Here is a 25,183-nt window from a genome sequence, read left to right on the forward strand (position 1 = left end):
CGCCCCACGGTGGACGATATTATTTTTTTCTTAGGTTTATTAATTATTTATGCATTATGTTAGCGCTTTACATTTGATTTGTGGTATTCAGTATCTATCTACATATGATTTGATGATGACAAAAAAAGACAAGATGCTTATATAATCTATGAAACAAACAAAAAAAGCAAAATAAAAATGAGCAACTAAAATGAAACAGAAGAGCAACCAAAAGAGAATTTCAACTGAAACCGAATAAAAAGTAGTAAGTGGGTGTGCCCACTCTCTCTATCCTAGAGTGTGTCCCTCTCATCTTTAAGATTACATCACATAAACAAAAAAAGGACAAGAAACAATAGGCAGAGAGTATGTAAAGAGAGAGAGCACTATCCTGAATTCAGGAACACAAATTTCAAAAACAAAAATGATAAAGTTCAAATCAGGAAGAGTTTGAGCTTACTCACTCTTCCTCATTACCGTATGGTTTCTCTTATTTTTCCAAACAAAAATCCTACCCCATCGAACTCCTAACCCTTTTTCGTCATTGTTAGGCTTTGGCTTCAGTAGCTGCGATGGCAGGGGCTGGAGCAACACCACCAGTGGTTGGCCTGAACCAGATTAAAAGAATTGAGAGTTTTGCATTCTCAAGGTATTAAGGTAAGGAAGTAAGTGAAGAGAGAGAGGAACTTACAGGCCAACAAAAACTTTGAAGGCATCGTACAATCCCCACTGTGCTCCAGTCAATGTCCCGATCATCACAATTCTTAGAGGAAGCCCTCTTGTGAACAGTCCCACCATACCTATCTTCTTCACCGCCTGCAATTTACAAAAATTGAATATCATTCCTACCGCAACAGAAATCAATAGTTTCTTTGTATACAACTACCAGAACGCAGCCATTCTAGCTTTTGGCTATTGTATTCAAACATAGTGACTTACATCTCCAACGGTTGCTCCCTTAGCGTTGTTGAGGAATGACACTAGATTGTCTGCTGGATGAGAAACGATTGCACAAAACACTCCAGCAACGTAACCTCCTGCAAAACTCACCCCGAGTTGCAGACCTTTGCTGCACTCACTCTTCGGGTTGGGGATTGCGTACTTGTAGATCATCTCAACAATGGTCTCAAAGGAAGCAAACTTCATCATAGTGTCTGTAAAATTCGTAGATATCATCACCACACTTTGCTTTTAGAGAATTACATATGCCTCATGACTAAACAAAAAAAAGAAAAGAAATTTTGCAAGAGGTTGCAAAATAGAGGCCAGAACTTACAAGGAATCTGACGTCCCCAGAGTGGAGCAAGACCCTTATACAAGCTGCAAAAAGCAAGAAATCAGACACAAAAGGCTAGCAGTAACAAGGGATATAATGTTATTGGTATTGAAAAACTCACCCTCCGTATCCTTCGGACTTGATAAACTTGGGAAATCCATCAGACATCCCCCTGGCAAATCCAGGCTGTGTCTGAACACGAACCTTCACAGCTTCAAATGGGCAAAGTGCAATATCGGCAATGACCTCAGCAGAAGCAGAACCAGCAAGGTAGATGAGAGTCTTGTATTTGGCAGTGTACTCAGGTCCAGCAAGATCAGAGTAAGTCTTCTTAAAGTACTCGTAGAATCCAAACTTGCAGGCACCCTGAGCACTGTACCCCAAAAGAGTAGGAACCCATCCACGGAAAAAGCCTTTGACACCTTGCTCTTTCAGCAAAATTCCAAAACCAGAAGAAATGCTCTTGTACTTCGCTGGATCAATCTAGATAACAAGAAATATCAGTATTACAAGACCAAGTGAACCATTCCACACATACCACGTCAACTAACAAAAGAAGGACCAGAACTCAGACCAGATCAACGTATATTGAAATAGAACGATTCATATATAAACATGGAAATGGATGAAACAATTCTTCAGATAATGGAATCCAACACAAAACCAATAGTCAGGGAAATAACAAAGCGATAACGAAAATCAAATCACAGATCTATCAAACCACGAAAACAAGGCGAAAACGCAGATCTCACTACCTAAGCAACACAGGAACACAGATCCGCGAACATGAGCTCAGAAAACATACGAAAGACAACGGATCTAAAGGTTACATACCTGCATATTGCACTTGACGAGATCGAGAGGAGTCACGGTCATGTGAGTGAGACCACAGCTGAGAATTCCACCGAAGGTACAAGCAGCGTAGAAGGCAGGTGAATACATCTCGATCCCCTTCCCTGGCTCGGTGGGAGACGCAATAAGGAAATTCTTCCGAGAAATCATCGACGTCGGAGAAGGAGATTTCTCGAGATTGGAGGAGGCGAATGCAGCGTTGGAGTTGGAATTCAGCACCTGGTCGAGGAGGAAGGATCTCGGGGATGAAGATGATGAATAGAGGAAGCTCGGGATCAGAGAATTCTTCGGAGATTCCATCGCGGCGGCGGAGGAAGGAATGAGAGACGGAGGCGATGTCTGCTTTCCGATCTCACGCTTTGCTAAACCAAAAGCACCAATGAGATATTAACTCTCGAATCTCGGACTTTATTGGGCAAATGGAATCTGATGAAACAAGGCATATACTTTGCGATAATTACGAAAGTGACATTGTTCTTTCACCTGGCTTGGCCCATGGGCTTTTTCAAGAGGCATAAAACCCGTTGACCCATTAAAGGTTATTACAACGAAACGTTCCAATTACTATTTTTTTAATTTTTTTGGAAAATGAAATTGTAAAACCCTAAAAAATCCAACCAGAAGAAAAGCTCTCTCGCCGCTACAAGGTTTCTCTGCTCGTCAACGTTGTAAGTTGTTCCCTGTTTCTTCATTGTAATCAAATTTGTGCATGAATTAGGTCAAAGTAGTAGCTTCTGTAGTAATCCTTCTCGAAATTAGGGTTTAATTACCGATTGATAACGAGCTTGGATAAGATTTGTGCATGAATTAGGTCAAAGTAGTAGCTTCTGTAGTAATCCTTCTCGAAATTAGGGTTTAATTACCGATTGATAACGAGCTTGGCTGCGAATCTTATCGTTGTTGTTTGTTTTATGCAGCAGTGGATTTGTGGTATTGAAAGATGAGCTTATCTCAGAATGCTCCGACAAGTAAGGCTAAGAAAAGAGAGGAGCTCAAGAAACAGTACACAGATGGGGAAGAGATTGGGTCCGATGATGATCTCACTAGGGGAAAGAGAAGAAAGACAGATAAGGAGAAGGAGAAGCTAGAAGAATCGGAGCTGGTTGAAATGAAAAAGCTTGAGAATTTGATATTCGGGTCACTCTACTCACCTGTTACGTTTGGTAAGGAAGAAGAAGAAGATGGTTCGGCTTTGTTTCATGTAGACCGTTCTGCTGTGAGGCAGATTCCGGATTACGAGGATGATGATGATGAAGAGAATGGTCAAGCTGTGGAAACTAGAAAGGGAGAAGCCGCCTGGGAGGATGAAGAAGAGAAACAGATAAACATTGATATAGCTAGTGTCAACCGTCTGAGGAAGCTAAGGAAAGAGGAGAATGAGGGCTTGATCTCTGGGTCTGAGTACATTGCAAGGCTGAGGGCTCATCATGCTAAGCTAAACCCGGGGACTGATTGGGCTCGGCCAGATTCTCAAATCATTGATGGAGAGTCTTCAGATGATGATGATACCCAGGATGGAGGAGTTGATGATATCCTTCGAACGAATGAAGATCTTGTGGTGAAGTCCCGTGGTAACAAGCTGTGTGCTGGTCGTCTTGAATACTCACAGCTTGTGGATGCCAATGCAGCGGATCCTTCAAATGGCGCAATAAACTCTGTCCACTTCCATCAGAACGCTCAGCTGCTTCTCACTGCTGGATTGGATCGACGGTTAAGGTTTTTCCAGATTGATGGAAAGAGGAACACCAAGATCCAGAGCATTTTTCTTGAGGACTGTCCCATTCATAAAGCGGCTTTCTTGCCCAATGGCTCTCAGGTCATTGTCTCCGGAAGAAGAAAGTTCTTTTACAGCTTTGATTTGGAGAAGGCAAAGTTTGACAAAATTGGCCCTTTGGTTGGTAGAGAGGAGAAAAGCTTGGAACAGTTTGAGGTGTCACAAGACTCTAACACCATAGCTTTTGTTGGCAACGAAGGTTATATCTTACTTGTGTCTACAAAAACAAAAGAGCTGATAGGAACCCTAAAGATGAACGGTTCAGTTAGGTCCTTAGCATTTAGCGATGATGGGAAGCATTTGTTGAGCTCAGGAGGTGACGGGCAAATCTACGTCTGGGATCTGAGAACAATGAAATGCTTATACAAAGGCGTGGATGAAGGCAGCACTTGTGGCACTTCTCTTTGCAGTTCGCTAAACGGAGCATTGTTTGCCTCTGGAACCGACAGAGGGATAGTAAACATTTACAAGAAATCTGAGTTTGTGGGAGGCAAGAGAAAGCCGATAAAGACAGTGGACAATCTCACTTCCAAGATAGATTTCATGAAGTTCAACCATGATGCTCAGATTCTAGCTATAGTCTCTACAAGGAACAAAAACAGCGTAAAGCTAGTCCATGTTCCATCCCTAACGGTCTTCTCAAACTGGCCGCCACCAAACAGCACAATGCATTACCCTCGCTGCCTAGACTTCAGCCCCGGAAGTGGCTTCATGGCTATGGGAAACGCCGCCGGAAAAGTTTTGCTGTATAAACTGCATCATTACCAGAATGCTTGAAGTGGTCTTAGCAAGGGCAGTTTTGGGATTGTTGTGTTTTATCCTTTATTTTGTCGCAAGTACTACTATGTTATCAATTTTCCTATCCAATTTTCGATCAATGAAAAATTTTCTTTCTGATTCTTGGGATTGAGTGTGGGCCAAGTGTTCTTTTCTCACGTTTTTGTAGTGTTTGGTACCATTCTCAAATAAATATGCAGGAGAAAAAAAAAGATGGCGACATTATTTCATGATTAACACAAATGTACAATTTAGTAGAGTGGCTTACTAATAGCTGAAAGGGTATCTCGATCCAGAGATTGAATCTGAACCGTCCATTCTTGGAAGGGCAAACAGAGTAGCGTTTGTGTCTCCTCACGTTCTCTGCCTTCTCTAATAATGGTCTTAAGCCGCTTTTTCACTCTTCAAAAACAAAAACAAAAACAAAAAAAATTAGTATTTCCTTCGGAGCCTGGCCGGCGAATCCGACCGGTCGTTTCAGCTGTGTCCGAAGGAAAGTTCCATTTTTTACTGTTTTTATTCACGGAAATCCAGTTAAGGTAATTGTCTACATTTGTCGATTTACTTTGGCTTCTCTGGGTTTTGATATTTGTTTTTCTAATTTCTCGAATGATTCAACATTTCTTGCATTTGGGTGATGAAGAAGCACCAGATTACACATTTTCTGGTTTATATGCTTCACAAGTGCTCCTCTTATAATGTTGTTTATTAGGATTGGTTGTTTGATTTCACTGAAAATTACTCAGTCATTTGTCTCCCCTAGTCAACATACAGTGTAATTAACTGATTCAACAGAAATTTTCATAATTCATTCCTTAACACGGTTTTACCTCATTCTTTATATTTATATATATTTAGATCGCTTGAGAAAGATCTGATATTCTTTCTGTGAATTTGAAAGTTGCAGGTTTCCACATTGCACAGCTGTACCATTTGTCGAGATCACAACACTCAAGTCTCTTAGATTTAGCAAGCTTCACTATTGAGTAAATGACGGCTTCATTGCACTTGTACGGAGTTAAAGCTCCAGTGCTTGCGTTAAGTTCAAAGAGGCTTGATTTTGGCTCAAAGGGGACTACTTTTTCAGTTACATTGCCTTCAAGTAGTGCAGTTTTTAGAGCCGTAGAGCATTCTTGTAGGAATATAGCTTTGAGAGTTAGTTGTGAAGATGTAAGAGTCGATTTGCTTGAAAGAAAAGAGCACGAGACGTGCTATTCAAGCGCAACTGGCAAAGAGTTGACATGTGTAATGAAATTCGGCGGTTCATCAGTGGAATCAGCAGAGAGGATGAAAGAAGTTGCCAATCTTATACTCAGCTTTCCAGATGAGAGGCCGGTCATTGTGCTATCAGCAATGGGAAAGACGACTAATAAGCTTTTGAAGGTAATACAACAATTTTTATCTTTACTACTTCTTTCTTATGACGTTTTTGCTATCGGTAGATTGAAAGACTTTCTTGGCTTTTCGCTTTCGTTAGGCTGGAGAGAAGGCTGTTACTTGCGGTGTCACTAACGTAGAAAGTATTGAAGAATTGAGCTTTATAAAGGAACTCCATTTAAGGTTAAAATAAAACAATGTTTTCTCATGTGTATTGGATTGTTATCTAGTGTTTACAGTCCAAATTTAGCCTTATTCTCATGGAAAACAAAATTGTCTATGTCCAGAACTGCTCTTGAGCTTGGAGTGGAAACAACGGTTATTGAAAGTAAGTACCTTGGTTCTCTTTCTCGATGCTTGAATTGTTGACCTTTTCTCCTATTGTAGTTTCAGCATTTTGCATTGCTCATTCAGTTGAATTTTTCGTTTCTGAATCCATTTTTCTGGTCAATCCATTTGTAGAACACCTAGAAGGACTACACCAGCTTCTCAAAGGCATATCAATGATGAAAGAGTTAACCTTACGTACAAGGGACTACTTGGTTTCATTTGGAGAGTGCATGTCCACAAGGCTTTTCTCTGCGTATCTCAATAAAATTGGCCACAAAGCGCGTCAAGTATGTTGCTTTTTAACATCCTGGTCTTAGCATAACCTTGACACTATATAATTGCAGCGTTCGTCAGACAGATTAAACAAACTTGAGAGTGTGTCAATGCTCACAATTTTGTACTCTTAACATGAGTTTAGTTCATGACTTGATGAGTTGTTCACTTGTTGTTGGCACTTGGCAGTATGATGCATTTGAGATCGGGTTTATTACCACAGACGACTTTACAAATGCTGATATACTTGAAGCAACGTATCCTGCCGTCTCAAAAACACTAGTTGGCGACTGGAGCAAGGAAAATGCAGTCCCTGTTGTTACTGGCTTCCTCGGAAAGGTTTATATTTTTCTGACCTTTTATGTTATTCTCGTGGATCAAGATATATGTAGTCCACAACTCTGGTTCCCATCTATTCTATATATTGGAATGGGTTTTGCGCAAAAGTTGTTTTGCTTATTGTGTCAATTTTGAAAACAAAACTTCAATCTCGAATGCATGTGTTTCTGCAGGGATGGAGGTCTTGTGCTATAACAACGCTGGGTAGGGGTGGTAGTGATTTGACGGCTACAACGATTGGGAAAGCGTTAGGACTGCGGGAAATTCAGGTATTTGATGGCTTTAGCCAAGATTGCATCATGTAGATTAAATTTTGTTAAGCAATGATTTCTTTTATCTTAATCTGGTGTAGGTTTGGAAAGATGTGGATGGAGTTTTGACTTGTGATCCTAACATATATCCTGGAGCTCAATCTGTTCCATACTTAACGTTCGATGAGGCAGCTGAGCTTGCTTACTTTGGTGCCCAGGTAATCTCGTGTGTTATCTAGGCTAATGAGTTCTTCTCTCTCTGATGGCTGAGCATATTCCTCTTCCATTGCAGGTGCTGCATCCACTGTCTATGAGGCCAGCAAGAGATGGCGACATTCCTGTAAGGGTGAAGAACTCGTACAACCCCACTGCTCCAGGAACTGTCATCACGAGATCAAGAGACATGAGTAAGGTTCGTGAAACAAATGTGTTTTTACACTTGTTATATCAAAATATCAATGACCCCTTCTCCCTCCTTTAATTTCTTGCAGGCCGTGCTGACAAGCATTGTTCTGAAACGTAATGTGACCATGTTGGACATAGCAAGCACCCGTATGCTTGGCCAGTATGGTTTCCTTGCCAAGGTAATGTAATTGGATAATGATATCTTTATTCGACTTTGTTTAATATCTCACTGCAAGCATGCATGTGCAGGTGTTTACCACATTTGAAGATTTAGGCATATCGGTCGATGTTGTGGCAACAAGTGAAGTTAGTATATCATTGACATTGGATCCAGCAAAGCTCTGGGGTAGAGAGTTAATTCAGCGGGTAAATGTAAGACTCTTTTTACTTTGATATATTGTTTCTTTTGTGAGGGTCATATGTAGTATTGGTTATAAGTGATTGGTGTGAACAGGAACTGGATAATTTGGTGGAAGAGCTAGAAAAGATTGCTGTTGTGAAACTGCTGCAGCGCAGATCAATCATCTCTCTCATAGGAAATGTTCAGAAATCCTCACTCATATTAGAGAAGGTGAGTGAGAGCAACGTCTTGTGTTCTCTTTTGAATTTTGAATTTTGAAGTTTTAAAGTTAATGGGAATGGAATGAATGACAAAACAGGTGTTCCAAGTCCTTAGAAGCAATGGAGTGAATGTGCAGATGATCTCGCAGGGTGCATCTAAGGTTAAAATCTGTCTGCTGCTACATTATAGTGAATGAAATATGGTATTCTTATGTTATAATGACTGGAGATGTGTGTGTGTGTGTGTGTGTGTTTGTCAGGTAAACATCTCATTGATAGTGAATGATGAAGAGGCAGAGCAATGTGTGAGGGCTCTCCACTCCGCATTCTTTGAGACCGATTCTTAGTGCAGCAGAGAGCCATTTCTCTCCTTCAAGTCTGCTTATGTGCGTAGTTTAATGCTAAGAATGTGTCAAGACTTGGAACAACTTCACATTCTTGTTCTTATTGTTGTTGTTTCTGTTGTTGTTGTTGTTGTGATACAATAACATAATCTGAGCCAAAGCCTATAAAACATAGGTTAGTTCTTTTAAAATTAAAGAAATAAACATAGGTTAGTTCTTTTACAATAACATAATTTTAGTATGGTTAAAAATTATACTATTTTGTTAATTTTCTAAAAACTATATAAGCTAGTTTCTTAATTTTGACATCAGCGGATCAGCCTATTGTCATAACCTTTTTCTTGCAATAATAGTTTGTAACAAAATACATTTCAACCAATAAAAGTAAATTGAATTCAGTATAAGAGGAAAGTGGACACCGAAGGTGCAGGCTTAGAAAGCAAAGAAACACTTTAGATGATACCGAAAATACCCTTCCTGAAAAGAATAAGCAACAGTTACTTCACCAGGGTCATATCCGACCGACCAGCCGGTCAACGAGAAATACACAACTGATGATATCTGTTACGTAAGGCTTCTGTAACGGCCTTCCATTTTTATATATATAATAATACATACACCTAGATTTTAACCCGCGGTACACCGCGGAGCTATATTTTCTTAAAAAAATCAAAATATAATTTGTTTGATAGATTATTTTGATTGTTAATTTTAGGATTTCACCCGTGGTATACTATCTTTTATAAATATCAACCCAAACCCGTCCCATCATATTACCCGTCCCATCATATTACCAGTCCCGTGAAATGGTTCCCATAAGATATATATACATATATATTAAATTTGTATAGAGTTGAAATAATATTAATATTACAAACTTTTTATATAATTTTAAATATTATAAATATTTTTAAAAATATGCAATATATATTTTTTGTTATTGAATAAGAGGATATTATGTGTAAGAAATGTAGAAAATAAGAGTTTAATATTTTTATTATGGAGTCGCAAGAAAAATCTTTTATTTCTATACATGTTATTCGTTTATTAATAATAAAAGAAAACAAATCCTTTAAATTAGATATTAACTAAAATAAACGCACCATAATCTATACTATTAATTAGGAAGCACTCAAACATAAATAACCTTATAAAGTGTAAAGTATTACAAAAATGCCATTAATTTTTGTTTTTAAATAAATTCATTAAAGATACAATAATAATCACAAAATAATATATTTAAATAAAAAAATAGTAAAATTCTTTAAAGTAATTATTAGTTTCCAAAAAATTAAACTCACTTTCTCTCTCATATTAATTATGGACGAAAATTTATTTTTTTTTCTAAAAAGTTGTTAACCAATGAGAATTAAAAAACTAAGATTTGATATCCAACTAAAATTTTATCTAAACCAATCCTAATAAACTGTTCCATATCAAAAATAAAAAGAAAAATAATAAAATTATAATTCAAAATTAAAAACACTATCGTTTAAAAAGTTTTATCAATGGAGGATTTTAAGATTGAATTTGAAATTTCGTAAAAATATTAAATACAAATATTTAAGACTCAGTTTTGTTATAATATTTTCACAAAGTTTGAAATATAAACAAAATTTTATTTCAAAATTTCTAAGAAAACGATATTAGATATTAACAAATATTTATATTTACTATGAAATAAATTCAAATAATGATAAATTTAAAGTAATTATCATTATGGCATTCGTTTAGAGAAGGTTTTGGAAATATGTAAACAAAAGATTGTACATCTTAATTTCGAAATATTTTGTGTTTATTTTTTCTTCTCAACTGGATCCATAATATATTGCACACAGTTTTCAAAATAATGTGAACTCATTATATATTTTGCATTCAAAACAAATTATGCAGCAATAACATATCCTTTTTATAGATGTATCTCAAGTTTTAATTTTAGTCCCAAAAATCGAATTAATTATGATTAAATAATGAAAAGAAAAATATGCAAAATTTAACTAGAATCATTAATAAATTTGTTAAAATATAACTTTAACAGCATACATATTAATCCGCAAAATTCACAATATATATTGTAATATTGTATGGTATTTAAAGGTAAGCAAACAAGAATTTGAAATATGATTTTAATGGAATAAAATGAAAATATAAATTACGAGACGAGATGGGAGGGAAACATATATTAAAAATCAAACTAAATACCCAACTGGCATGAGTTCGGGTTATGAGCACTATATAAAATAAATTTGTTTACACACATACGTTTTCAGTTACACATACTCTATTTATGACAGATATTGGACCATAATATTTTTATTTTACGTATACGTGACAAGTTATGGGACAAAGAATTTATGACATATACCAGACGGTATATTTTCATGTTCCAAAATAGTTACGCCTAGCTAATATACATGAAATAACCCAAACTAAAATCAAATTCATATCCTATTTAACATATGTAATCAAACTGTTAGGACTGTTTAGATTAGTTAAGAAAATAAAAATGTAACACCATTTAACTTTTGCAACTAAATTAATCTGGATCTTAAAATATAATTATGCATTAACGCAACTGAATTTTGTTCATTACTCTAACTTTATAATATTTATACTATTACGAAGTTCACTAACACAACAAAATATTTTATATTTTTAAAATCTATATAACGATTTATATAAAAATATCTCTACACGTATGTGGATCCAGATCTAATAAACTAAAATATATATCATAAAAAGTTAAAAACAACAAAATAATCTATACTGAATTAAAATTTGTTAGGAATTTTTTAAAATATGAAACCCCGCACGTACGTGCGGGTCATGATCTAGTTACTTATTAAGTAACAACCAATAAATTTCACCAGGTAACAACCAATAAATTCTAAACGCAGTAATTAAAGAATGAGATATTAAAAAAAAATATCAAATAAGATATAAGAATCTTAAAATAATTGAATATCTAAATATTTTAATTGTTAGCGTCGATTTTAATGCCTTTATTAATGTGGATTTTTTTTTTTAGAGAGAAATATTTCCTAAAGATTATCACATTAATGACTCATAAAATTAAGGAAGATATGAATTTATGATTCTCGAAATCGTGTTGGTAATATCTTTAATTAATATTTTTCAAATTTAAATAATTAATGCCAATGGCATTCATCCGTAAATACATTCCAACTCCAGGATTTATTTGCTAAAAGTCATCCAAAAATGTATATATAGATAAAGTGGTCCGACAAACGCAATCCCTCAAAGATTGTTATTTTTTAATTATCTTAAGGACAAAGATTTAGTCCAAATCATATAAATCAGCTTTAGTTTATACACCAAATCTTAAACCAATGAAGGGACATATAACTCTTCTCTTCGGACTCACTTCAACTATACCCAATAGGCCAATATCTTAAGCCTCCTTTCTTTTCTTTTTTATTTAAACAAATAGATGTAGAATATGAATAATTTAGGGGAGAAAATAAATAATTTAGGAGTTTTATTCATATATAATCGATGAGAGGGTGACTCTATATTGCAGATATGGTACCTACAAATTTCATAAAAAATCGTTTGTGCTGACAACGATAAATGCTTTTATTTTAGTGTTTTTTTTTTTTTTTTTTGGGAGGGGTTGGTCAAACATGAGAAACAAGAAGGCAAATTTGCAGATAAAAAAGGAAGACAGAAGCATGCATGAAAGCCAAAAAAGCATGTGACCAACTTTGTAAAATTCAACTTTTTTTTTCAGCCTTTTGGTAAAACTTATCTACAAATCTAAACTATATGAATTATACATTTTTATCTAACGGAATTCACAACGTTTAATAATCATATATATACATAAAGATAAAGATGCTAGCTAAGTAGCTAGCAAGAACACATGCCAACTTGTAATTTCCATACATCAAGAACACTGACATTCTGATGGTAAGCAACTTAACTCTGGTGGCAACTATATCTCTTTTAAAAGTTCATTCTCAAGAATATTGATGAGTCCTTTATTTCTTTTTATAAAACATTAACTAGCCAATTTTATATGGGCTAAGAATAATAAAATGGTCACGAAATTCGATCTTGATTACCATAAAATATGCCAACTTGTATTTATGTTTAGCGCTACATTTGTGAGATGCTAATTGGATTACAAATCCAAACAAAAGATTCCACTCCTTTTTGTGATCATCTTGATAATGGTATTTATATGTAGCTTGTTTATAGAGATTAATTAGAGGATTTGAGCATAAAGTGAATACGGAATATAATGGAAAACCACCGGCCATATATCCAAACATTCGACCTCATCTCTGCGTTACGACTTGCTCACATAATGTTGGCAGCATCAAATTTATTATTCGGCGCGTCTCCATAATATTATATATTGGACCATTCATATTTACATATATGCATATTGGACCATTTGTATTTGATTATATTGGACCAATTTCGCAGACAAAAGTAGCTAGCTAGTGTAACTGTGTAAGATGATATTACAGAAAAAGCCGACAAGAAGGATAGAGATATCCATTACCAACAATTCCCTTATTCTACTAACCTATTTAACTGAAAAATATATATTCTACTTTTATATTGTTGTAAAATCTTGAAGAAATAATAAATATCCTTAAATATCTCTTAAAAATAATATCCTATCATAAAAAAGCTAACAACCATGACTATCACATCACATCAATCACTTTGTTATCATTATATGGCATATCCTCTCTATATATATATGCCATTTAAAATAAAATAAAAACCTAGCTACCAGTTAAATTTAGAACTCCACCTTGTATAAATACTCTGCATGCCTCTATCACTCTCCCCCAACCAACTCACACCCACATTCTCTCGCTCTCTGTAGCTTCTTCTCTTTCTCTTTCTCTAAAAATACAAAAAAAAAAATGCAATACAAAACAGAAACTCGAGGGTCGTTGTCCTACAACAACAATAGCAAGGTGATGAACAACATGAATGTGTTTCCATCGGAGACACTGGCGAAGATAGAGTCGATGGCGGCAGAGAATGCGGTGGTTATATTCAGCGTAAGCACGTGCTGCATGTGCCACGCCATCAAGCGTCTCTTCCGTGGAATGGGGGTCAGCCCCGCCGTCCACGAGCTCGACCTCCTCCCTTACGGCGTTGAAATTCACCGAGCTCTCCTCCGTCTCCTGGGCTGTTCCAGCGGTGGCGCTACTTCTCCGGGGGCACTTCCGGTGGTGTTCATCGGAGGAAAGATGGTAGGAGCAATGGAGAGAGTGATGGCTTCACATATCAATGGCTCACTCGTCCCTCTTCTCAAAGATGCTGGCGCTCTTTGGCTCTGATTGATGATCTCATCCTCCAAACCAACCTTTCGTTTTTCTTTACTTTCTTTGACTTCTAAGGACAAAAAAAGATTAGGTTAATTATAGTGTTGAATTAGGGACAGTGAGAGAGAAGAGTTGTGCGTTTGTTTTAAGCTTAGCTCTTTTGTCTATCTTAATCACACTAATATATAAATGTTTACTAATCAATATGTCTCTTGTTAGCTTCCTTATCTCTAATTTTACAATCTTTGACAGTACGTTGCTTCACAAAATTTAATGGTCATGTTTAACAAAAATAAAATTTAATGGTCAAATTAAGACAAGAACAAGGAGGGTTTTTTTCATGACCTAAATTCTTAACCGTTATAACTGTTAACTTGTGGGGTAAATAATCACCTCATGAGGGTCCCCACTCCAGATTACGTGGACACCCACCAACAATAATCCGTGATTTTGACCCGACCATTGCGTCAAGAAGAGCCAGTACATGCTGATTCAACAACGTCAGTGATTTTACACAGCTATCAATTCTTTGCTAATTCAATTTTGCTTTAAGTAATAAATAATAGAGAACACTACTTTTTTTTTTTTTTTTTTTTTTAGAGAACACTACTTCTCCAATCATTCATACAATTCCCTTGTCACCCTCTATTTGTTTTTTGTTCTTCTCAAATTAAGAAAACTACAAGGTCACATTTTCTGAGTTTGGAAGGTTTTTGAACATTTTACTTCCATTAAAACATTAAAAGGCTCATCATGATGAGAAAAAGAAGGAACTAAATGGCATATATACCTTGAGATAAATTATATTCATTAGAATAATTCTTACGTAGACAATAAACGACTTGTAACATATAAGTCACCCAGAGATCTCGATTACAGCAGTATAGGAATCTACACAGAATAAAGGGAAATACAATTTGGGGAATCTAATAGCCTATCGGTGTAATTATGTGTGCTCAATTGCTCGAATAAATGGAAGAATGGAATCAGGATCAGATGATGAACAGAAAGACGCCAACAGGTCAGAAGATATTGTGTGAACAAGAGATGGCGATACCTCTTTGATCCATTTCATATGTCTGATTCCAATCTCAACCTCTTTCGCATCTGCCACACATTTCAGCAACACAACATGTGCACTTGTGTGTTTTAAGTGATCTTGCTTGCGCAGCAGCTGCGATGCCTCACTAAAATGGCCTACACACATACACCAAATAAATCAGCCAGAAACTTGACTTAGGGCAATTAAAAAAGACTAGAAGACATATTTGTTCTCTCACCGTTGCTGCATAGATTTAATACAAACGCGCTTAATAGTCTTCTTGCAACTGTTTTATTATCCCTCTCCATGCACATTATGAAGACTTCCAAAGCAGCTTCAAGTTTTGTCTCCTTGCATAAGCCTTCAATGAGTGACATATAGATTGTTTCATCTGGTTCTATCCCTTTCTCAAGCATCTTCTGAAACAGCCTCAAAGACTCCTCTGCCTCGCCTTCTTCTGATAATTTCCTAATAAGTACATTATATGTCGTCAGATTCATTTTGCAGCCCTCCACAAACATCTCATCCCACAGTTTCTTTGCTGGACGGATCATTTCCGCTCTGCAGCAAGCATCAATGAGAGCGTTATAGAGTGACACGTCTGGATCAAGCCCTTTCTTCTTCATTTCGTGCAGAGCAGTGTAACCTTCTCTGACTCTCCCCGCCTTGCACAAGAACGATATCATCAGACTGTAACTCTCAAGATCTGAGAAATAACCTTTGCTTGACAAAAGCTCATAAGCCTTTATCAGATGGTCGCTCTTGTCGTGCCTGCAGAGATTCTTACTCAATTTGCTCAGAGTCCGAATAGCAGGCAATTTCCCTGTGCTGACCATGTAAACTAAGAATTCAACAGCAGAATCTGGATCAATTGCAGAGACCGATCCAATTAACGCGTCTAAGATATCATTATCCATGGGGAAATTTCCACTCACAATCACCTCAGCTACTTCCTTAGCCTCCATTAATCTTTTAGCGGAAATCAAATCCAGTATGAAAGCTCGGTAATCGCTGCTCCTAGGTGCTACTCCGAGCTTTCTCTTCTTCTTTAGAACAACCTGTCTCTCATACAAATTCCCAGTAACTACAAATGCTTCAGCTATGATTCTATAAGCCATAAAATCCGGTTTGCAATCTATGTTTCTCAGCTCTTCCAAAATATAAAAAGCATCCATTTCTCGTGAAGACTTACAAAGACCATGGAGAATCAACAGAGCAATAATGGAACCATTGATGTTCGAGTTAGCCTTTTTAACCTCATCCACCAATCTCAAGAGCTGATCCGTTTCAGAACTTGTACAAAAACTTCCTATATACACGCCGAAGCCAAGAGTATTCAAAGAAACACCTCTTTGGCGCATTTTGACAAACAGTTTCTGTGCATAATCAAAACACCTATCGGAAGTTAAAGCAGCTAAAAGACGATTGCAAACATCGGGATGAATCTCCCTACCCGTCGAAAGAGCTTCTTCTAAAACCCAAAACGCACTCTGAGATTTCCTACCCAACACTAGCGCATCAATGAGGGAGCGATACACGGAAGAATCGAGAAGGATTTTGTTCGATTTGACCTGCTTGAAGAGGGCATCCATGGCGGAGAACTGACGAGAAAGCGAAAGAGACTTGAAGATAGAATGGTAAGAGACGGAGTCGTGAGAGTAACCTGGTTGTTGAGCAGCCCAATTGAAGAAACCGAGAGCGAGGGAATGGTGGTTCAGGAGAAACGGGTCAATGACTCGAGCCACAAGCGAAGGGCTTATTGAGTGACGAAAACCGAGACCGTGAAGGCTCTGTTCAACCGATGGACTCCATATCCGAGCTGATCGAGAGCTTCCGGAAACTTTTAGAAGCTCACGGCCAATCCTCACCGCAAGCTCCGCCGCAGGTCGCATGGTCCGGTTAATTGAGGTCCCGCCGCGCCGAGAAGCTGACGTCAACATTTTCATGTCGCTGACAAGTTTGGTTAATCAGTCCATGAGTTACAAGTCAAACGCATACTGGCCCAGTTCAAAAAAGTGATTTTTAGTGACCCAAAAAATCATGACTTTGCATACGAGATTAATCCAGGCTTACTCTTTATTACTTACCCATTTTTGGCCCATCAAAATATCTTGCAAAAACACCAGTAAATAAATGTCGTTCAATTATTTACATGAGAATTGAGAAGTTTCCTGGAGGAAAATGACAACTTAACAACAAGACATACATGACAACCACCGCCACTTTTTTCCATATAAAAACTATAAAAAGCAAAAGGAAACCGATATTTTTAGGCTCGCTTAGATACAATTTTGCTTTTTATTTTTTTTTTTGTAAAACATTTTAATTTGCAAAAACTTTCTAATGAAATTGAAGTTTAATTTATTTGTTGATTCGGAATTTGTTATTTTGGCTCGGTCAAGATCAGTTAAAACGATGAGAGGAAATCACTTTTTGGTAATCTTGCAGCTGGGGACTATTGGAGTGACCCACTAAAAGAAGAAGACGAAAAAAGAAATCATTACATATTATGGTTTCAGTAATTAAAATTTGTTTTAAGAAAAAAGAGAGAATAGATCATCTAGTTGGGAAAAATGTCGACTGGAGATACAATAAGGAAAGTGAAAATGTTGGAAAATATACCAAAAGAAGATATGATTGAGGAACAGGAAAGGAAGATATGTCGACTTATCGAGTGTCCACGTGAATTTGACATAAGTCTATCACATTCTTAAGAAAAAATAGAAGATAATGGAGTGGGAACAATGGAAGTGACTCCAGATTGCAAAATTTAGCATTTGTAAGTTTGTTTAAATCAGGCACAAAAGTGTACTGCTTCCCCTCTTGGTCCCATACCAACAATACTACCTACTTCTGTTTGTTCCTTTGTCCCTTGTTCCTTTCTTTCATCCCAAAAGATGCTTCCCTGTAATCCCAAATTAACCCATTCGCTTTATCATTATCTTTTCATACCTGTTCAAACTCATCTAATCTGCATTCTCTATGGTGTTTCACATAGACGCCTAGGTTCAAGATTCACCATCCAATCCTTACCTCTAACAAGTTCCTACTTGATCTACTAAAACATAACTATGCGTTCCTACTTGATCTACTAAAACATAACTATGCGCTTCTACCGCTAAGGAAATGACTGTAGGATAATTAATAAAGGAAAACAAACCCATAGCATTACGAGCTTGTAATATTAAAAACACTGAAGCAAACAACAGTACCTGATGTCGTGGACAGCTTCACTTGTCTGAATCAACTAGCCCCAAAGTCTTCGTTGTTTTGTCACGGAGCTCCCATATGCTTCCTGGAAAAAGTACTCTTTCTTTACTTTTCTGCAGGATGGTCATCAATCTATATACATTTTCTTTTTTGTCGGAGACAGCCAGATCAACAGACCAGTACTCTTTATATAAGAACATTATTACAACATAATGCAGCCTCAATCACTCTTAAGAACATAATGCAGCCTCAATCACTCTAAGAACATAATGCAGCCTCAATCACTCTAAGAACATAATGCAGCCTCAATCACTCTAAGAACATAATGCAGCCTCAATCACTCTAAGTGAGCAAGGAGCCAGCGTTGTTTCAAATAAAATTGAACTAATCTCTAGGCAAAGCAGCATCAGTGTAAAAAGCAGTTTACATTGTTACTATAATCAAACACAGAAAGAGTTTGTACCTATGGAATTAGATTTCAAACAGAATGAAGACTCCCTTCTAGTGTACAAATTACGGATGGAACATTTCATAGCAATTTCCAGGAAAGAATGTCTAAAAATCAAGGTCTACACAACACAAAGCAATAGCAAAAATTGATTTTGCAGCCACTATTTATGTATGCTTTATTTGCAAATGACTTGTAAATGTAATATTAGTGGCTCATGAACGTCACATAAAATCTACAGTTTTATAATATAGAAACTCAAATTAACTATCTTGTAGTAATACCTGAGATGATTGATGATTGTAATTACGGATAGCTACTCCATCAATGAATTTGCGCGTCATGTAATCACAACAGTAGGGGCTCATGTACGTAATGGCCCTCCAACTTGTTCTTGATGTGATCTTGAAAGAGAATGGCCAACCAAAATTTTGTAGCTTTCTTGGTGTTGGTCTCCACTGTCATCAACCTAAAAGACTTGAGATACAGTTGCAACCAATTCACTGCCACATTAAGACTTTACCAATCATTGTTCTCTATAAAAGTCACTTTCTCCTCTAGTCTTGTGTAGCAACTGAATCACAAAAATGAAGGTATGGTCTATATCTTAAAAAAAAAATTAACTATCTTGTAGCTAACACTAACCAAAGCTTATTTTCTGGCAGTTTTGGGGCTGGATGCACCATAAGTTCCGGGAGAATAGCAAAGAGCCATTGAAAGATGCTTCAACTGGTAATTTGACTGTACTTCTCTGGAACATCTTTTCTTGTCAAATATGTAGAACAAGAATAGGAAGTGTGTTTGAATTCTAGGAGACTAGCAATAGAACTTAGCAAGCATTTCAGGGATGAGTAATTATCTCACTACTCTTAACATCCATTTCTAGAAAATTAAACTGCTGACCTGATAAAAGACTAGGATCATGACTGCACTTGTGTGCAAAGCATTGTGATGGGTGTCAGCTAGCTGAATAAAAAGCTCACCTACTCAATATGCGTGACACCAACTTTGTCTTGCGCTTCGATTTTGTGAGTGATAGCAGCTAAACCAGATCTCTCCCTAGCGATTATTATCCAGTCAATATCATGCCTGCAATAACTTGACATTTTCCCTAGTTCCTGCACAAATGCATCTTTTCCAAATCTCACTGGCCGTTCTTACTTATTTCAGGTAACAGCTATTCCATCCTTTCAGCTCATCCATCCCTTGATAGCCAAGAGGTTTACCCCACAGCATGTGCTGGCTCCAGATACAATACTGGATTCAGAAAACAGGTCAACCTGTTCCAGGAAAGCTCCTTCGCAGGACCCAAGGGATACACAGAAGAAAACTTCAAGGATGAGAGAAACAGTGATTTTTTTGATGGATTTCTTGCAATTGGAACCCTTGGTGGAGAAACACTTCTTGATGAACAACCAGCAACGCCAACATTTGGCATGTCATTTGAGGACCCGGCAATAGATGATGCAGATGTGACAGAGAATGATTTGAAGCTCATAAGCAATGAATTGGAGAAGTTCCTTGAGGCTGAAGCTAAAGAAGGACACCACCAACCATCAGGAAGAAACAGTGACACTAACACTATTGCATCCACCATTGAGGCCATTGAGGGTCTAGATGATGAAAAAGATAATCAGCCAATGAAGTTCCCACTCCAAGAGTATCTTTTTGGCTCTCTAAACGAATTCCCAGAAACAAAGATTGCAGGGAAGAAAGAAAGGGCATCACTTGGCGAGCTGTTTCAAATAACAGAAGTGCTAGATGAAAATTCAGAAAACATATATGGGAAGAAAAAGAAGCAAACCAGTTCAGCTCACAAGTCCGCAAAGCATCTTGTGAAGAAGGTACTCAAAAAGATACACCCATCCTCAAGGAGCTCTGTCAGTGGTAAAACTGAAGTGGATTCCACAAAGAAGAAGTTCCAAAAGGTGTGGCTTTTTCAGCTCTGCTTTTTCAAAACTTATCATCTAAAAAAATGCCTGTGTGATACATGCTACATCTTGAATTATAAACCAAACTTCAGATGATTTATCCCTTACTTTGATAGCATTTTCTGGAGCTATCATATACTCCAATGAAAAGCTTGCTCCTAACAAACTTGAATTTCATGTGAGGAGTGCAGATGGTACAAGTTTTCCATAGGAAAGTACATCCAGAAGAATCCATAATGGAAACCGAAATATACAGCAGCGTGGCAAATCCAAAAAACAGCAAAGCAAATTCTATTGACTTAACATTCGAGAAGGTGAACCCCTGTCATGAGGCAAGTAATAGATGTATCCAGTATGAGCTGAGAAGTTCTCGCTCAGCCAAAAACGGAGAACACTGGATCAAGACAGACGAAGATTGTAAGTCCACCATCATATGCAATTAATAGAATTGTTTGCATAATCCCATTTAACTCAGAGGAAGAATATGCTTCTACGAATATGTAGGATATTTATTCGAAAAACAAATTTTTTGATACGCTGACATTTAGGCATGCACAAGTGTTCTGCTTGTGGCCCAACCAGCTAATGATCCATAATTGATTTGCAGACTTCGTGTTGGAGCTGTAGCAAAGGGATCAGAAGAAATATGTAAACTAAGAAGTGTGAGTGTATTATGTCACTTCATGCATGTGTGAATTTGTGTGGTATAATTAAGGAAAATGTGTTCAAACTTACTGGGAATGCTTATTACGCCCCTCTATGTAATAATAAATGTTACAGGGTGTTATAATTGCAGCAAGATATCTCATATACATACATTGTTTGGAGTAATATAATTAAGAGAATGCAAGCATAGATTCAAATCCAGTTATATGCTTTAATCTCAGATGAGAGACATACTATTTCTCTCTCAACTGATAAGGCATAACATATCATTATCTCCTACACAAAAGAACTTCCATAGAAAATCCACCATAAAGGAAGAGCGGCTATCTATCTAAAATTTCATGCAATAAAAACCTATGCCAGGGTAAAAGCCTGTATCACTTTTTTGCAACAATACTCGAAAAAATCAATAACATCCGAGCCAAACCTGGTATGGACCTTCCGCAATAGTGAACATTGAACTAAAGTGGTGGACGTTCTGCAAGAAGAACACCCCCTGTTTCCATCCTCCATGACTGGTCGACCAAGGCCGCTAACTCTCTGCGGAAAGGTTCATACTAAAAGTGAGAGAAGAAAATGCACTAGCCGTTAGTGTTAAAGGGAGATATTGGATACATGACTTTTGCGAGAGATTTAAATTGAGACAGGCCATGATGAATACATGGGAAAAAAAAAAGATTCCCGGAAAGGCTTGTATAGCAAAATTCTGAACAGCTATTTGTGCAGGGAAAGCGCTGATTCAATGTCCATACCTTAGGTCATGACTTACAACAAGTAAAGTCAGTTCCTTCTTAAGGTGCTTCAAGAGCTTTGCAACATCTGCACGTGCTTTCCAATCTGTTTGCAGAACAAAATCAATGATGAAATAGTACGAGAAAACTTTCATGATTTTCATGCAAAAGAAAAGAAACGCAGAGCATATGCAGAGAGAACGCTAAAGGAAAAAAACATCTTCTGTAAAGAATAAGAAGCAGAAAACCCTGGGAGAGAAGGATATCAAGCAACTGTTTCTCCAACAGGATAGGAAAACTAAAGAATTAGAAGACGCAGGATGCAAAATCATACCAAGACCAGCGAGGGGCTCATCCAGTATCAGTAAATCTGGAGTTTGCACCTATAAAAGGGAAGACTATTTAGAAGAGGTCACACTTTGGAATACAGAAAAAAATCTTTGTTCTCACCAATTGAATAGCTAGTGCAAGTCGACGTTTGTAGCCTCCACTTAGTAACTGAGGATCTTTATCAAGTGGGATGCTGTCTAATCCAACCTAACGTTTCAAGATGAAAGCTACTATAAGAGAGATCGCTGGACATAATATAACCACTTTCCGAACCAGGAGGAGTAGGATACCCAATTAAATGCTCTGTGGAGATTCGAAGTCAGTTGCTCCTTAAGCTGCAAACTACCTTTCTGCCTTGGCCAACCAAAAGTAATTTCATCAAGCACATTATCTGCAACAAAGAATCTTGCCACAACCAACAGTTTCATGTCACATAAACAGCAGCACCAAACCTGTTAAGATGAAAAAAGGAAGAAGATAATAATGACTATTACCTCTCTGGAAACTGGAAAACAATGCCTACTTTTTCAGTGGGCAGCAACTCAGGAACCGCCTTAGGCTGGCCATCATCCCCATATCTTTGGATACAAATGGAACCTGATGTCGGTTTGTTTAGCCCAGCAAGAAGCTGCAGAAGAGACCCAGAAGTTGCTAAGACTTAGAAAAAAAAAACTCAAAAGAACAATGCCGGAGAGCTGTGTATGATATAAAGAGCTAATGAAACAACGAACCTGCAAAAGGGTAGTTTTACCACTCCCACTCTTGCCAAAAATCAAGCCAAAGCTGCAAAAAGGATTTAACTCTTTAGTAGACATCTTTATGCCTCAACAAAACGTTTCATAGAACGAACTTAAAATGCTTGCAAAAAAAGGACTACCTTCTCTCACGCAGGGAAAAATTAACACCATTCAAGATATTCAATTGTGTTCCAGGAGGACGGTAGCAGACATCCCTAACCTGAAAATAAATGTAAGGCACCAATCATTTAGAAAGTTGTATCAACGACATTCACTCAAACGAAAGAACACTTTATCTGACCAGAGTCGGATTTTAGTCTTTTAAATACGAATCTCAAGTGGGATATATTCAAAGGGCATGCATAATTTTGTTTTAACCAGAATAAGTGAAGAACTGGGAACCCACCTCGATGCAAGAATAATCGCACGAGATTACTCGAGGCTTCTTCTTCCTCCGAAAACGCAACCTGTCACGGAAACGAAAACACGGTGAGCAATCAAGTAGCGATGAAGACTACAAGGAGAGTGGAAGATTTTGGAGGTCGTGAGGAAGTGGCGTACGGTTGCTTCCAGCCAATTGCGGCGGAGGAGAATGATGCTGGTGGTTCAGCGATGCCGGAGACAGCCGTGGGGCTCGAAAACGTCGACACTGCCATTGTCAAATGTATGAGCTTCTTCGCCAAGTTCTCGAACAAGGAAGTTCAAAGAAGAAAGAAAAAATTGAGTATCGGAAAACGTTGCCGGGAAATCAGAATCCTGGTGAGATTATATCGTAAGCGATTGACAGATTGGGCCTTAATTGGGCTTTTCGAGGCAATTTTCTTTTCCTTTAAATGGTTTACAAAAAAAAAAAAAAAATGGTTTGGAATGTTTGGTCACACAACTCACAAATAATGCTCAGTTCAATTAAAATTCCGATATAAAAGAACAATACCCTGTGAGTAGTGAAAACTCAAAACTAGGTAATTGCAAAAGAAGATAGAGATTACTATATTATTATGCCACTTCCAAGAATGCTTAAACGTTAAGAGGTGAGATTGAGACAAGAACCCTTTAAACATAAAACCAAAACTCTCAGCTAAAAATAGTCAAGTAAGACAATGGTGTTGAAACCAAAGTCATATATTCGACTCTAACAAAGACCCTTCGTGTATATTTAGAGGGACACTAATCCTTCTCTTTTGGAATGTCCTTCTTCGGAACCTTTGTCTCTATTTCCTTTGGTTTTATGGACTCAGCTGCCCTGAAAACCGCATCAAACTCATCAGTCATACACACACAAAACTTGCTTTGCTTTTTGCTACAAATCTATCACCAACACCAACACTGATCAATAAAACACAGTTATACCCACCCACCCAAACCACATAATCAATCTTTTCAGTTTTCTCTAAGTTACCAAATCTCAGTGATCCTTGAATACAACTGATGATCGCAATAGAAACTACAACAAAATCGTTTCAACTATCTTTAAATTCTCCACAAATAACATTGTATCTTTGGTTCGATACTAGGATACAAATTCAATCAAAAAAGAATTAGAGAAGCAATTTTCTTAAATAATTGGTTAACTCTCTATAATTCCAATTACTTTGAAACTAGCAGCTGCAGATCATTGACATATGATCAAAATATCACAAGTGGAAGAAAAAAATCGGTAAATAGAAGACTAAACCAGTTTACGAAATCAAATCACCTTCGTGAAAGGGGAAATCAAAAAGGAATCATGAGAGAGAGAGAGAGAAGACTAACTTGGAGGAGGCGGCGGAGGATTCTTCTTCGAGCCAGTGGCGGATGTGCTTGACGTTACGCCTTAAGACGGTGACAGATTGCTTCACGTCGCTCCTCAATAGCATCACCACAGCGCCTACTCCGGCTACCGTCAATATGAAATTCGTCAAACCCATTGTTCCGATTAACGATCCGCAAAATCAGATTGAACTACTTCTCGGTGGAAGCTTAGCTAGGGATTTAAAGAGGGCTTATGTGTTTTTTACTTGGAGAAGCAGCCAAGGCTATGATTCGTTCATCGTGCGTGATTCACTGTGACTCATGGCCCCTTCTTTATGGGCCGTCGTTATCCATATTATATGGGCTTTTTAAGATTCTTTAAAGCCCACTTAGCTCCACAATTCGACCCCAAGGTGTGCAATGTAACATATGACATGGCCACGCAGAGTTTTTCATGTTGACACGATTTTTTATTTTTTTATCTTTTTCTATTACAAATTTTAATGT

The 25,183-nt window shown here is 37.3% G+C and overlaps 8 protein-coding genes and 1 long non-coding RNA gene across 21 annotated transcripts; 4 read left to right on the top strand and 5 right to left on the bottom strand.

Annotated features, from left to right (window-relative positions):
• Positions 1-170: 170 nt before the first annotated feature.
• Positions 171-2,532, bottom strand: LOC9307667 (mitochondrial phosphate carrier protein 3, mitochondrial). Its single transcript, XM_002873599.2, has 6 exons — positions 2,090-2,532; positions 1,377-1,738; positions 1,256-1,299; positions 919-1,133; positions 671-795; positions 171-587 (listed from the first exon to the last, which is right to left on the bottom strand). The coding sequence occupies exons 1-6, from the start codon at positions 2,405-2,407 to the stop codon at positions 527-529; spliced, it is 1,125 nt and encodes a 374-aa protein (XP_002873645.1). The 5' UTR covers positions 2,408-2,532; the 3' UTR covers positions 171-526.
• Positions 2,533-2,553: 21 nt separating this feature from the next.
• Positions 2,554-4,781, top strand: LOC9309714 (U3 small nucleolar RNA-associated protein 18 homolog). Of its 2 annotated transcripts, none has more exons than XM_021022255.1 (2): positions 2,554-2,775; positions 3,025-4,781. In XM_021022255.1, the coding sequence occupies exon 2, from the start codon at positions 3,048-3,050 to the stop codon at positions 4,656-4,658; it is 1,611 nt and encodes a 536-aa protein (XP_020877914.1). In that variant the 5' UTR covers positions 2,554-2,775; positions 3,025-3,047; the 3' UTR covers positions 4,659-4,781. The 2 variants fall into 2 exon arrangements, with proteins under 2 accessions (XP_020877914.1, XP_020877915.1); XM_021022256.1 differs by having other exon boundaries at positions 2,625-2,775; positions 3,028-4,778.
• Positions 4,782-4,849: 68 nt separating this feature from the next.
• Positions 4,850-8,763, top strand: LOC9307668 (aspartokinase 2, chloroplastic). Of its 2 annotated transcripts, none has more exons than XM_021022254.1 (14): positions 4,850-5,197; positions 5,560-6,041; positions 6,136-6,218; positions 6,323-6,363; positions 6,498-6,652; positions 6,828-6,977; positions 7,151-7,246; positions 7,330-7,446; positions 7,521-7,640; positions 7,720-7,812; positions 7,883-8,005; positions 8,088-8,204; positions 8,293-8,355; positions 8,455-8,763. In XM_021022254.1, the coding sequence occupies exons 2-14, from the start codon at positions 5,649-5,651 to the stop codon at positions 8,539-8,541; spliced, it is 1,638 nt and encodes a 545-aa protein (XP_020877913.1). In that variant the 5' UTR covers positions 4,850-5,197; positions 5,560-5,648; the 3' UTR covers positions 8,542-8,763. The 2 variants fall into 2 exon arrangements, with proteins under 2 accessions (XP_020877913.1, XP_020877912.1); XM_021022253.1 differs by having other exon boundaries at positions 5,566-6,041.
• Positions 8,764-11,949: 3,186 nt separating this feature from the next.
• LOC9307669 (glutaredoxin-C8) lies at positions 11,950-14,101 on the top strand. Its single transcript, XM_021021406.1, has one exon. The coding sequence runs from the start codon at positions 13,443-13,445 to the stop codon at positions 13,863-13,865; it is 423 nt and encodes a 140-aa protein (XP_020877065.1). The 5' UTR covers positions 11,950-13,442; the 3' UTR covers positions 13,866-14,101.
• A 536-nt stretch (positions 14,102-14,637) lies between these two features.
• LOC9307670 (pentatricopeptide repeat-containing protein At5g14080) lies at positions 14,638-17,053 on the bottom strand. The gene is made up of 2 exons (XM_002873600.2): positions 15,131-17,053; positions 14,638-15,047 (listed from the first exon to the last, which is right to left on the bottom strand). The coding sequence occupies exons 1-2, from the start codon at positions 16,836-16,838 to the stop codon at positions 14,797-14,799; spliced, it is 1,959 nt and encodes a 652-aa protein (XP_002873646.2). The 5' UTR covers positions 16,839-17,053; the 3' UTR covers positions 14,638-14,796.
• Positions 17,054-17,375: 322 nt separating this feature from the next.
• LOC110227360 lies at positions 17,376-19,727 on the bottom strand. Of its 8 annotated transcripts, none has more exons than XR_002331148.1 (4): positions 19,454-19,727; positions 18,835-19,301; positions 18,105-18,187; positions 17,376-17,797 (listed from the first exon to the last, which is right to left on the bottom strand). It is a non-coding gene; the product is annotated as an uncharacterized LOC110227360 (long non-coding RNA). The 8 variants fall into 8 exon arrangements; XR_002331147.1 differs by having other exon boundaries at positions 18,835-19,310; XR_002331144.1 differs by having other exon boundaries at positions 18,835-19,358.
• Positions 19,079-21,348, top strand: LOC9309715 (protein LAZY 1). Of its 2 annotated transcripts, XM_021021408.1 has the most exons (5): positions 19,079-19,143; positions 19,216-19,282; positions 19,721-20,478; positions 20,673-20,898; positions 21,089-21,348. In XM_021021408.1, the coding sequence occupies exons 1-5, from the start codon at positions 19,138-19,140 to the stop codon at positions 21,106-21,108; spliced, it is 1,077 nt and encodes a 358-aa protein (XP_020877067.1). In that variant the 5' UTR covers positions 19,079-19,137; the 3' UTR covers positions 21,109-21,348. The 2 variants fall into 2 exon arrangements, with proteins under 2 accessions (XP_020877067.1, XP_020877066.1); XM_021021407.1 differs by having other exon boundaries at positions 20,673-21,348.
• On the bottom strand, positions 20,618-23,811 carry LOC9307671 (ABC transporter I family member 11, chloroplastic). 3 transcript variants are annotated; one of them, XR_002331139.1, is made up of 12 exons: positions 23,507-23,811; positions 23,352-23,412; positions 23,086-23,165; positions 22,940-22,991; positions 22,703-22,836; positions 22,499-22,613; positions 22,329-22,415; positions 22,213-22,261; positions 21,900-21,984; positions 21,575-21,687; positions 21,024-21,102; positions 20,618-20,875 (listed from the first exon to the last, which is right to left on the bottom strand). XR_002331139.1 is itself a non-coding variant. In XM_021021409.1 (11 exons), exons 1-10 carry the CDS (start codon positions 23,599-23,601, stop codon positions 21,609-21,611), a joined length of 837 nt encoding a protein of 278 aa, XP_020877068.1. In that variant the 5' UTR covers positions 23,602-23,811; the 3' UTR covers positions 20,618-20,875; positions 21,575-21,608. The 3 variants fall into 3 exon arrangements, 2 of the variants coding, with proteins under 2 accessions (XP_020877068.1, XP_002873647.1); XM_021021409.1 differs by lacking the exon at positions 21,024-21,102; XM_002873601.2 differs by lacking the exon at positions 20,618-20,875 and having other exon boundaries at positions 20,895-21,102.
• Positions 23,812-23,911: 100 nt separating this feature from the next.
• LOC9309716 lies at positions 23,912-24,977 on the bottom strand. Its single transcript, XM_021021410.1, has 2 exons — positions 24,698-24,977; positions 23,912-24,188 (listed from the first exon to the last, which is right to left on the bottom strand). The coding sequence occupies exons 1-2, from the start codon at positions 24,850-24,852 to the stop codon at positions 24,113-24,115; spliced, it is 231 nt and encodes a 76-aa protein (XP_020877069.1). The 5' UTR covers positions 24,853-24,977; the 3' UTR covers positions 23,912-24,112.
• Positions 24,978-25,183: the final 206 nt, after the last annotated feature.

The sequence above is a fragment of the Arabidopsis lyrata genome, assembly GCF_000004255.2.
Source record: "Arabidopsis lyrata subsp. lyrata unplaced genomic scaffold ARALYscaffold_6, whole genome shotgun sequence".
Lineage (NCBI taxonomy): Eukaryota > Viridiplantae > Streptophyta > Magnoliopsida > Brassicales > Brassicaceae > Arabidopsis > Arabidopsis lyrata.